This window comes from Myxine glutinosa, chromosome 6 (assembly GCF_964187855.1).
Source record: "Myxine glutinosa chromosome 6, kmMyxGlut1.1, whole genome shotgun sequence".
Taxonomy (NCBI): Eukaryota; Metazoa; Chordata; class Myxini; order Myxiniformes; family Myxinidae; genus Myxine; species Myxine glutinosa.
The window spans coordinates 97006375-97018922 of NC_136266.1; the positions used below are offsets into that span (position 1 = coordinate 97006375).

A 12548-nucleotide genomic window follows, 5' to 3' on the forward strand; every position below is an offset into this window, starting at 1 on the left:
TTGCCGACCTCGGAAGGATGACAGGCTGAGTCAACCCCCCTGGTGTTAATTTAGCGATCGACCGGGATTCGAACCCAGGATCCTAGGATCCCAAGCCGGCACCATAACCGCTAAGCCAACACCAGGCTCAATATATGGTGCTAGAGAGGATCAATATATGGTGCTTAATTGAAGGTGGGAAACTTTGAATTGATTTAAGAGTCCTTTGCTGATGCAGAACTGTATCCCTCCCCACCTCACTCTTCATATGCCAGGTTATACTAACTCTTATGCACTATGTCACTTTTAGAGAGATTGTATTTGAAAAACCAAATATTTCAATCTGTAACACCAAATAATTAATCAAAGGGAGCCTGACTTGAACTAATATTTAACTTGAACCTCACATTAAAACTGTATACACACCCTTAAAATCAGTTACTGAGAAAAATGATTCATGTGTTGAACAAATGGGGGATGGCAGGTTTTCTTCCGACAAACTTTGGTGAAGCAGTCGAATCTGAGGGCAAACTGATGGCATCAGCTGACATTTTCCAGAGCTTGAACTCACCCCTCTCCCTTCTGAACTTCCTTTCTATCCCATTGTTTTGTCATTGTGTCCCAACAAAAATCCATGTGAGCTGCTTTATGCCTATTTGTATTTGGTCTCTGCTTTTGCAAGGCATTGCTTATCCCCTATTCATTACTGCAATGTTGACCTCCACAGCCTATTTGTATTCTCCGAGTCCGCTTTCTCTGCTCTTTCTTTCATAATCTGTCCTTTCCAGCTTTCCATCCTCATCCTTCATTATAACAATATACCAAATTAATTGTGAAGTCGGTAGTTGCAAGACGGCACTTCTGTTTTGCTAGCAATATCACCGGAAGCTGAACATCATCTTGCAACATGAAGTTTAAAATGATATCCAAAGTTTAAAGCATAAATGCTGTTTGGTGCTTCTGCCTTTATTTGTTGTCAAATTTGTAATGGCACTTCCTGACAGGGTTCGGACATCGAGAACGTGAATTGAACCGGCTGCTTCGTCAGCGCGAGAAAGAGGCACAAAAAGAACGAAAGCGGTTACGGAAGGATCTCAAATTAACAAAAGCCCAGGATGTACCAAAAACTGAGAAGACCCAGGTCAAACGAGACCCAGAAGCCGGTTACGGCAAGATGAAGGTGACGGCTTTGAAAGTGCCACCAAATATGAAGCCACACGTTCTCAATGGGCCAGAGCTGCATCAAAGTAAATCTGGGATGGATATGCCCCAAGGTGACACTAAAGTATCACTTCTCAATACACCACGCTCTGTATTGTGGGATAATGTTGAGAACAATCGTTTTGACTCGACCAAAGCTGTCAGCAAAGCGATATCTCCATCACAGGATCAATCAAAGGTTGTGTCGTCAGCATTTCGGCCTCTCGGAGCACCTGGGAATGCAATCCAGGAAAAGGAGCAAACGCTCACTCCATCCATCCACGCAGTGGGATCTCTTGAGGACTTTGTTGACACTTCACTGAGTGGTGCTGTCGATGGTCATGCGCTTTCAAGATCTAACATCGAAGCGGAGCTGGGGCCGGTCGAGGAAACGTACCTATGACCCGGTTGCCCCACTATGACCCTTCCTCTTGGTTGTGTACCACTCCACATGCTGCGACACGTCTGGTTATCCAGCCTTGTTTCCACAACTGGTATTTGGAGTGTGTGACCTTTGTGTCTTTACCACGAGCTCTTTGTTTAACACATTGATTTTTTTTTTAATCTACTTGTTTACTCTTCACGTTTTGCATTGACTTGCGTGACTATTCGCTCCGTTGCTATCTGGAAACGTCCAATAACCTACAACAAAGTTAACTTGCATTCGTTTTGTTCTTTTCCAATGTACATTTTCATGACAATCTTGTTATTATTAGTATTTTCGTTCTTTTCTTCTGCATCAAAGCAGAAAGGACCATGTCAGAAAACGTGAAGAAATGAAATTTCTAATATTATTTTAATATATGGTCTGCTTTTTCTTCTCTTCTTTTTGCGTCTAAATCGCTGCTACTGTGTCGTCCTGTTATTTTGCTGGCTTTACCGCCCGGTGCTAATTTATTGAATGGTTCATAAAGGTGTTGTCGTGCTCTTTGCATCAATATTAACGATTGTGCATGATGCCGTTAGAGGGGGAAAAAAAAAAGAAAAAAAAAAAGACGAAGTTGTGACTCACTTAACTACAGGGTGTATGTATGTGGTTATGGGTTGTGCTGAAACCTACGTGTGGAATGTACCTGCATGTTGTACACCTTTCTCATCGAAGTTTAATTTGATACATGAGGCTTGAAGGTGACGGTGGTTAAACATTTCACACTTCCTGTTGTCATAATACGATATGATGATATGAAGGGTGGTTTTCAGCAAGCCGAGAAACTTTTGTTCCATCTTTGGTGGAAGAGAATTTTTGTTTTTTTCTCCATGTGGTCTTTTTTTGTATTTAATAATTTGGATCGTCCAGACGATGATATAAGAAGCAAGTCGTCACCTGTTGATCTGGTCTTGAAGTTGAGAAGTGATTTGGGATTGTAACATCTTCAACAAAGCACGTTTTTTGATGTTTTCATGACTGTTACATAATGCGTTGTGGTTTGTCTTTGTCACATTTAACAGCTGCATGATTGCTCGCCAGTGCTCGATATGTCACTTTGCGGGGTCTTCCCCAATCAACCAGGGTCATTGTAATTGTTCGTGACTGCTGCTGCATTTGTAACTTCTTATAAACAATCAGCAAGAGCTACCATGCCACACTTCTGATTTATTCCTGTTCAATGATATTGCTGTCTGACAGGACTGTGTACAGGTAGCGCACTTGCCTTCTCGGCCTGGTTATAAAGGATTGGTGCTTCTCAGGATGCTAAGCTGGGTGTACTTTATGCTGGCATGAGTTGGTATACCTTAAAGATCCCACTGTGTCTTTCACAAAGAGAAAGCTAGTTATTGCTGACCCCCTAGCACCCCCAAACAATTTCTAAACAAAACGATTATATTTTGCAGGTGCAGAATGATAAATCTAACATTGTACAACTGATTGCTCGGTAAGTATTTTTAAAAGGGCCTTAGACAGGTTTATGGAAATGGACAAAACCTTGCTTCTGGCACTGTAAGATAGACTTGACAAAACCGAAATGATTATGTGCAAAGTTGTGCAATGAATGAAGCACGAGATCTTTAGCATCCTTGTCATAATGAGCAAGTGCACACTTTTGTTAAACTTGGATGTCTTGCTTTCCAAAAACGACAGACTTGCTGTGAAAAGTATGTCCACCAATTGCTGACGACTCGGCCACAGGACCACTCTCGGCATAACTCACCATATCCTGATGGACGACAAAAATTGTAACGGTCAGGGTGGGTGATGCTGCAGATCACAAGGTAAGGGATTTTGAATTTGGTCACGGTATCGGTATACTATGGCTTGCTCTCTTTTTGAATTGGTAGGGTTTTAAGGTCTACAAGTGAAAGCTAGCAGACAGGGAAGACATCTTCGCATATCCTTCAAAGGATAACGCACTGTCTTGCAAAACTCTTCCAGCATGGCACCAAAATGAATTTGCATTCACATCTGCTGTGAGAAGTAATCGAGTACAGTACTTACAAGTATGCTCAATAAAAGAACGAGTTTTTGCATTTGGACCCAGTCTTGGATTTTAGTTTGAACACGTTATTTATTATACTCTAATGGTGCTTGCCCCCAGACGAGCTGGCTCATAAAAGTTGAGAATGCAATGTTCCAGAACTGAGGTGATGATTTTTTTATTTTTTTTATTTTTTGTATACAAGATCGAGGCTCGTGAAAGAGCTAACATTAATCACACAAAAAGACAAACCGACACACAAAAAACAAGGGGAGCGGCAGACAAGATGGGGAGAGAGGGCGAAGGACACAAACACAACATTTGAGAGCAGGGACATCGGGAGGACTTGGGGGGAGGTGGGAGAGGAATAAAACATATGAACACTGCAAGGACTCTGGGGTGAATTACCGGGGGTAGAAAAGATCAAGGTTTTCGATGGGGGAAGATAAGAGATGGTGGTGAACAGCTGTTTTAAAGACCTGGAGGGAGGAGTGGGATTGAAGGGAGTGGGGGAGTTTGTTCCAGAGGCGGGAGAAAAGGGGAATGAAAGAGTGAAGGTGAGCAGAGAGCCTAGACTTTGGCAGTTTAACCATAAGAGGGTTGCAGGCAGATCTTGTGCGACCTGAAGGAATATTGGGGGGACAGAGCACAGAGAGAGCTGGGGGAGCAAGGCCGGAGAGGAGTCGGTAGAAGACAGAAAGACCACCAACCTGCCTGCGGTGAGTGAGTGAAAGGCCCTCGGAGTTGACTACATCGCAGGAGATTCCAATGATTCTGAAAGCTTTGGCCTCAACAGCGTGAAGCCGAGCAAGGTGTGAGGCAGGAGCACCAGCCCAGAGGGGGGAACAGTATTACATTGAGCTGCGGATGAAAGCCTTGTATGTGGTGAGGAGCTCAGGTGTGCCAAGGAAGGACTTCGCACGACGGAGGATGCCCAGTCGGCGACTGGCTTTGGAGGCCAGCTTGGAAATGTGGTTTTCCCAAGAAAGATCATGGCAGATAGTGAGACCCAAAAGCTTGAGCGACAGAACTTCTTGGAGAGGATTGTTGAGAAAGTAGATGGGAGGGTTGTCCAGTCGGTCCTTTCGGAGAGACATTGTAAGAGTGTGAGATTTGTCAGGATTGAAAGACATGTTCCACTTGTTTGACCAGTCTGATTTTGTCCAGGTCTGCAGAGAGTGAGGAGGCTGCAGACTGCCGATCTGAGGGATGAGGAATGGAGCGGCAGATAGTGGAGTCATCAGCAAAGAGATAGAGAGGATTTTCCAGAGAGTCGGAGAGGTCATTGATGAAGACCAGAAATAGCACAGGGCCCAGAACACTACCTTGGGGAACTCCAGCCAGAACAGGAAGGGAAGATGAGAGAAATCCATTCAGGGCCACACGTTGCCTACGACCAGAGAGGAAATCCACAAGCCATGAGTGGAGATTTCCCTGAATACCATAGGAGGTGAGTTTGGTGAGCAAAGCTGGGTGCCAGACCGTATCGAAGGCACGTGATATGTCAAGTGAGACAGCTCTGATTTCCTGTTTGGCATTGAGGACCTCCATCCATTGTTGAGACAGCAGAAGCAACATGTCCAGAGTAGAATGACCTGGTCTGAATCCAAATTGATGATCAGAGATCAAGCCATTGGAGAAGAGGAAGGATTTGATATCTGAAGCAATGATGGATTCCATGACTTTGCTGATAATTGGGAGCAGGCTGATTGGTCTTTAGTTGCAAGGATCTGTTTTTGCACCTTTTTTGTGTAAAGCGGTAATGTTGGCTGATTTCCAAGATGCTGGCAGATGACCTTGAGCAAAAGAGAGGGTGAAAAGAACAGAGAGAGGGTGAGATAGAGCGACAGAGCAGGATTTTAGGACTCGAGGGCTGATGCTATCTGGTCCAGTTGCAGAATCAGAGTCGAGGTCTGATAAAAACTTCTCCACCTTGTCAGGAGAGAAGGACACAGAGTCCAGGAGCAGTTGGGTTCGACTGGGAAAGGTGGGAACAGAGAGAGATGGGTTTGGGACACAAGATTTTGAGGCAAACACAGAGTTGAGGCATTCGGCTTTGTCACGTGCGGTGTCAACTGTGTAGCCATTTGAGGTAAGGGAGGGGATGGAGGGGGAACAAACACCAGAAACGGATTTGACCAGACGCCACCAGGATTTGGAGGAAGGAGACAGGTTTGAGAGTTCAATCTTGAGTGTGGAGAGATAGTGCTTCCTGGCACTCCTGAGGGTATGAACACACTTGTTTCGAGCTTGGTGGAAGGAACTGAGATAGCCTTCAGTTGGATTTGCCTTCCAAGACGCAAAGGCAAGTTGTTTCAGGGCAACTGCCTCACCACAAGAGTCAGTGTACCATGGACGGGAGGAAGGGTAAGACAACTGAAGACGAGATGGGATAAATCTGTGCATGAGAGAGAGCAGCTTGCTTTGGAAGAATTCCCAGGAAGAATTGATGTCAGAGGCATTAGAGATGGGAGACCAGTCCAGTTGATTGATGGCTGCTTGCAGACCGTGCCAGTCGGCCTGAGTGAAATGCCAGACTCGTCGGCGCTGAGGAGGCTCTCTGAGAATGGCCAGTGAGATGTCCACTTTAACAAGCACATGATCAGAAGAACCGATTGGAGCAGAAGAAGAGCAGCAGACATTTGCAGGGAAGTTAGTCATAACCAAGTCCAGAAGAGAAGATACTCCATTGACTGAGATCCAGGTCGGGAAATTGACAGATTGTGTCAATCCCAATGAGTCGCAGAAGATTTTCTGCGATTTTTCTGGGATTTTCAATGTGATATTAGAATGTTTAAACCAGGTGATGATGTTTATACCAGGCTAAAAGGAAATGTCACTCCCGTTTTAAACGCAACGACATGCTACCCTCGCCTGAGGAGAGGGTATTGCATTTGAGTCCGTTTGTCTGTTTATTTGTCCGCACAGAATAAATATGATTTTTATCTGCAACCGTTGGTCCGATTGACAGGAAATTTTCACCATAGGTGCACCTCCACCTTTAGAATTTTTTTAATGATAAGTATGACATCATACATCATAGGTCATGTGGTAGGGTGCCATCTTGGAAAAATCGAAAAACTTTGCACTTCTATATCTCCGAAAGCGCTGCATAGAAAAATTAAGACATGGCTCATTGTAAAGAACTCTCCATGAGGAATAAAATATGTTGATGATGATGTCATATGTGCCTCCTTTATGACGTCATAATTCGACAAGTACAAAACTTCATCCGATCAAGATGAAATTTCTTGAGCATCATCGAGGGATAAATTGGTGGAGAAAAAAAAAAAGATGACCATCGGTCACGTTGGCGTCAGGGAGGGCATCCGGCCATAAAACACATTGCCTCAAAAAGGGAACCATGACAATTACATCTACATATGGGCAGGGTACAGCCCGAAGTACCCCGTGGGGGTCCTCACCCCCTCTCGTCAAAACTCAAGGTGGGGAACCCGATGGCTAAAGATGGTGGAAGAAGAAATGCGGGCAAGGGGGTTAACAAGGGGAGATGTACAAAATGGAGAAGATTGTCATGGGGCCCACAAGGAAAATGGCAGGGAAAATGGCCTTAAAATGCCTGTTGTTTTGTTGTATCGGTCACGTGGTTCGGCCACCATATTTGTTTTGCCACAAAAGTCTTAAAAAAACACTGAAAACACGTCCTGGCGAGGGTCTGCAATCTCTGATTTCTCTTTTTTGTTACCCTCGCCTGAGGAGAGGGTATTACATTTGAGTCCGTTTGTCTGTCTCTTTGTTTGTGGGTCTGCTTGTGCTCTGAGTGAGGACTTAAGTTGTCGATAGAACCGTCCGGCAAGCCCATTTGCAGCGGGGGTGGTAAGAAATAGTTCTGGTGCATTTACTTTCAAATAACTCAGTCAGCATTTTGAAAAGTGTGGTCTAAAACTGTCATCCTCTATCAATGGTGATGATAGACGGGGTACCAAACACTGTAACCCAGCTGGAAGTGAAAGCTTTGGCTATGGTCTTTGCCGCTATGTCAGGTATTGGAATAGCTTCCGGCCACCTCGTAAAATGTTCAATGCACATGAATGGATATGTGTTACCGCCAGATGGTGGAAGAAGACGTGATTAAAACGGGTGTCATGAGATGCAAAGGTATTCAATGGGGTCACAATGTATTTTCGCTCGACACCAAAGACAGGCTCTGTACCAGTTTCCCGCATCCCAGTTCATTCTACACTCGACAAAACGTTGAGTCACATGGTGTTGCATTGCTCTGATACCAGGGTGAGATAGATTGTGTGAAGCATCAAATATGGCGCATCTGAATTCAGCAGGAGCATATGTACGAGACGTGCCAGTGCATTGGTTGCAAACAGTATCTTCAGAAATACGGAGAGACAATTACTGAACTCGAGTGATGTGGAGCTGGCTCTGAGATGCTGCAATTCCTCGTCCCCTTGCTGAGCCTAGGCAATCCTATTGAAATCAATGGAGGTTGTTGTGTCGAGGGTGTTGATATTGAGCCAGGAGAGCATTAGCTACAGTATTCTCCATACCGCTCAAATTGAAAACCGCAATCAAGGTGTCGCACCTCTCTCGGTGAATAGTGATCAGGTTTTGCCTGAAAAGCATGCGTTAATGGCTATGGTCATGTAAGTACAACTGCCTACCCTCAAGCATGTGACTGAAATTGCAGATTGTGAGGTAAACCACCAGCAACTCATGAATAAGGTGCTGTATTTTGTATCGGCTGGCTGCAACCAGCAGCCAGCCTCACACCTGGCTCGGCTTCACGCTGTTGAATCCAAAGCTTTCAGAATCATTGGAATCTCCCGCGATGAAGCTATCTCTGAGGGCCTTTCACTCACTCACCGCAGGCAGGTAGGTGGTCTTTCTGTCTTCTACCGACTCCTCTCCGGCCTTGCTCCCCCAGCTCTCTCTGTGCTCTGTCCCCCAAATATTCCTACAGGTCGCACAAGATCTGCCAGCCACCCTCTGATGGTTAAACTGCCGAAATCTCGGCTCTCTGCTCACCTTCACTCTTTCATTCCTCTTTTCTCCCGCCTCTGGAACAAACTCCCACACTCACTTCAATCACACTCCTCCCTCCAGGTCTTCAAAACAGCTGTTCACCACCATCTCTTATCTTCCCCCATCCAAAACCTTGATCTTTTCTACCCCCACTAATTCACCCCAGATCCACCTTGTTTGAAATTCCAACTTCTTTCCTGGAAGTCTTGGCAGTGTCCATACGTTTTATACCTCTCCCACCCCCCACCCCCCCTTCCCATGCCTTCCCCCCAAAGCCCTCTCCCTCCCACAGTTCTCTCGATGTCTCCATGTCTCTCGGTCCCTGCTCTCAAATGTTGTGTTTGTGTCCTTCCCCCTCTCTCCCCATCTTGTCTAGCACTCCCGATGTTATTTGTTTTGTGTGTCTGTTTGTCTTTCTGTGTGATTAATGTTCGCTCTTTCACGAGCCTCGATCTTGTATACAAAAAAAAAAAAAAAAAAAAAAAAAAACCTTTTGGAAAATAAGGAATTGGGCTCCCACTTTCCTTCCACATACTGTTGAAATACTCAACCCACTTCCACATCTGATGCGTCCACCATGATACATAGCAGTACATCCGACTTAGGATGGACGAGCATTGTGGTCTCTGCTTGCGCAGACTTCAGTGTGGTAAAAGCTGTAGCACATTTGTCAGTCCAAACCAAAAGTATTTTTGTCTCCTTCCTATGTCATGTGAGGTCAGTTTGTGGATGAAGGGTGTCTGCACATACAGTTTGGGATGAACCTCCTATAGAGATTCACCTTGCCCAGAAACTCCCGTAGCTTACGCACTGATGCTGGCTGCAAGTAGTACTGAATCACTTTGTGATTGTCAGCCAGTGGAGGGTGCCATGTTCGTCGAACAAGTGCCCCAAAAATTGTAATGAGGGCACCCCAAACTGACATTTGGCAGGATTTATTATAATGATGCCATACTGTGACAAGCGAGTGAATATGAGAAGCAAATATGTCCAATTAGAATTCAAATACGTACCATTAGAATGTGAGTACGCATTTGATCCGTCATCGAAGGTGGATTGAGGTTATGTTTTCAACCGTCTGCTTGTTACTTGGGAGAAAAAAAAATGTTGATGTATGTTGATCACTCGTGTGTGTGTGTGTGTGTGTGTGTGTGTGTGTGTGTGTGTGTGTGTGTGTGTGTGTGTGTGTGTGTGTGTGTGTGTGTGTGTGTGTGTGTGTGTGTGTGTGTGTGTGTGTCCCTGCTCACTTTTACTTGCCTATAGGGCACAATTATAAACCGATCTTCACGAAACTTCACCAAATGGTGGAGTTGGTGGTCTGACAGAATCCTATATTTTTTTTTAGGTCAATAAGTCAAAAGATCAACATCGGCCAAAGGTCAACCACTTTTTTCTAATCACTAAAATCCTCAATTTTCATCTGATTGACTTGAAATTTGAATAGGATTTTCATATCAGCTAACTGAATTCAACCACCAACTAATTTTGAGATCAACATAGGTCACAAAGTCAACATAGGCCAAATTTCTAAAAGTAAATTTTCATCCAATTAACTTAAAATTTGAAGACTATTTGCATATCAGGTCACTGAATTCAACCACCAATTATTTGTGAGGTTGAGGTCAAAAGGATGCTCTACTGAGTGCCATTCTACTTTGTTCTCTTTTGCCAAGTGTCGCTCCATGAGTGATTTTTCATTTGTTTGTCTTTGAGGATGATATCTCAAAGTTCTGGACAGATTTGGACGAAATTTGGTGGACAGGTTGGGTGTGTGACAAGGACGAAATTATTAGACTTTGGTGAAGATCTGGATACTAGAATTTCCTAATTAATTCTTCACCATTGAGAGATGGGGCCAAAAAACGATATGTAGCACTATATCTCAAAAAGTTAAGGATAAATTCAGACGAAACTAGGTGGATGAGTTGGTTAGGTGACCAGAACAAGCTGATTAGATTTTGGTTCAGGTCCCAATCCAGATCTGACCTATAAGTGGGGACAAACCGTTCAGGTTTACAAAATGTAAACCGTTCAGCCTGGCGAAGGTATGTGCTGTACCGAGTGCCGTTCTAGTTTTCTTTCATTTTAATGACTCCTTGTGCTGGCAGAATAAGTTAGAATTATGCATACTTGCCTTTGAGTTGTCTAGTCTGAGTTTTAAATCCTGTCTCAGCTATAAACTGTCGCCCTGGTGTTCGGAATGAAGGACAAGGCATCAGTGCGTGCACCCTACATTTGGACGACATTAAGACTGAGGACCCATGTGTGCCAGCGTAGTGGACATTAGAGATGTCACGGTATCTTTTGCGAAGAGTAGGCGAGTTGTTACCAGAATCCTGAGCAAATTCCTGCCATGATTGACTGCTGGGAAGGCAAAAGGCAAACTACCCAACATAACCCTTTCTCCTTTGCCCGCTATATGGCTTTGTTCGATACAGCAGGCCTGTTTGCTGCATTCCAGGTTTTGTGCTGAGCTTTGCCCCCCCCCCCCCCCCAAAAAAAAAACGTTGGTTCAACCACATCAATATTTGTCCAACATTATCTCTACTTTGATTATTCTGTGCCTCCTAATTCTTTTTTAGTAACTTATCAAGCTCGGCACTCATAGGGGGTATAGTTTGAACTTTGCACTATTTCTGGTTCCTCCCTTTGGTATTTTTAACTTTTGCAATGACAGTGTACATGTTCACACAAAACAAACCTGCAACCCCTTCCTGCCATAATAACCCCCATAGCATCAAGCGCCTAACAATCTGGCCTCAGCAATAAAACTGGAGGGATTTTGTTTTTTGTATCGAGCTGGGGATTAGATAGAGATTAGTGGGGCAGCCAGTTAGAGATAGGAGAGGGTGAAGCCGGCTGTCATACCTCCTGTGTCACTGCACTCTCCTGCTGCCACGAGACTACCAGCTGCCACCTCGTTCCATTTGCGGCCAGCTTGCCAGTCTGCATTACCTGTCAGCAATGCCCTGCCACACCTTCCTGTATTATTGCCAGCCATTCCATGTCATTACCCAAACATACCATCGCCATTTTCTGATGTGAGCCAGCCATCTGCCTTGCTGCTCACCTGTGCTACGTTGTTGGGTCATAAAGGCCGGAGACGCCACACGTGTCAAGGCCAAGTTAGCGGAGTTTTTGAGCTATTTGCTTGTTGGGCCACATGGGCTGAAGACTCACCTTTGGTTGAGCAGCCATGTAGACCTTTGTGCAATTTGTGTAGGCCTTCAAGGCCAAATAACTCCCCTAGTAGAGAGGCTGTTTGGTAAATTGGGTAGGCTCCGGGTGATTGGGGGGCCCTGCGGTCACCTGAAGACACACGTGGTGCCAGGGCCCTGATAAACTGCGTTGGGGGAGGGGGTCTGATATCAGATATGAGGGACCAGATGTTATATAGACTTCGAGATGACAAAATAGACGGAAAACAAGATGTACGTCAGGGCAATTCTGCCCATGTAGGAAATAACAAATCAACATGAGTAGAGTGGGATGACGAGTGCACATTGATGCAATGGGAAAGAGGAAATTAAATCCAAAAACATGTTAAAATCACTGGGATGTCATTTGACAGTTATTTGGGAGGAGGTGGGGAAGATGGGGAGTAGGTGTCTGAAACTGTAAAAAATGCAAACCACACACACTTGCATCATCTTACCCGAATATTTTCCCCTGGCATCTACATCCTCCTGATCAACCATTCTTACTCCCACAACCCCCTCTTGCAAAACTACTCCATCTTCTAACTGTTTCTCGAAAGTTTGTTGTCCTTTTTGTTTAATCATGTAAAGCTGTTCCTCCTAATTCTACTCCCAACCTCCACTTCAAAAAAACAAAACAAAAAAAACCACTTCCTAATCTCTAAGACTTCCCAGGCCTGGAACCATTCTCGAATTGCCTTACACTGAATGTATCCCTTCTGTAGTAAAGTGTCCATAATTGAATGCCATATTTTACATA

General features: G+C 44.6%; 1 protein-coding gene across 1 annotated transcript in view; it reads left to right on the top strand.

Moving 5' to 3' along the window:
• Positions 1 to 2755, top strand: part of TBC1D10A (TBC1 domain family member 10A) — a gene marked incomplete in the record, with an annotated part of 50413 nt that extends 47658 nt beyond the window's left edge. Inside the window, 1 exon segment of the mRNA XM_078780177.1 lies at positions 984 to 2755. Coding sequence (XP_078636303.1) covers positions 984 to 1582 — 599 coding nt within the window.
• Between the last annotated feature and the right edge of the window lie 9793 nt (positions 2756 to 12548).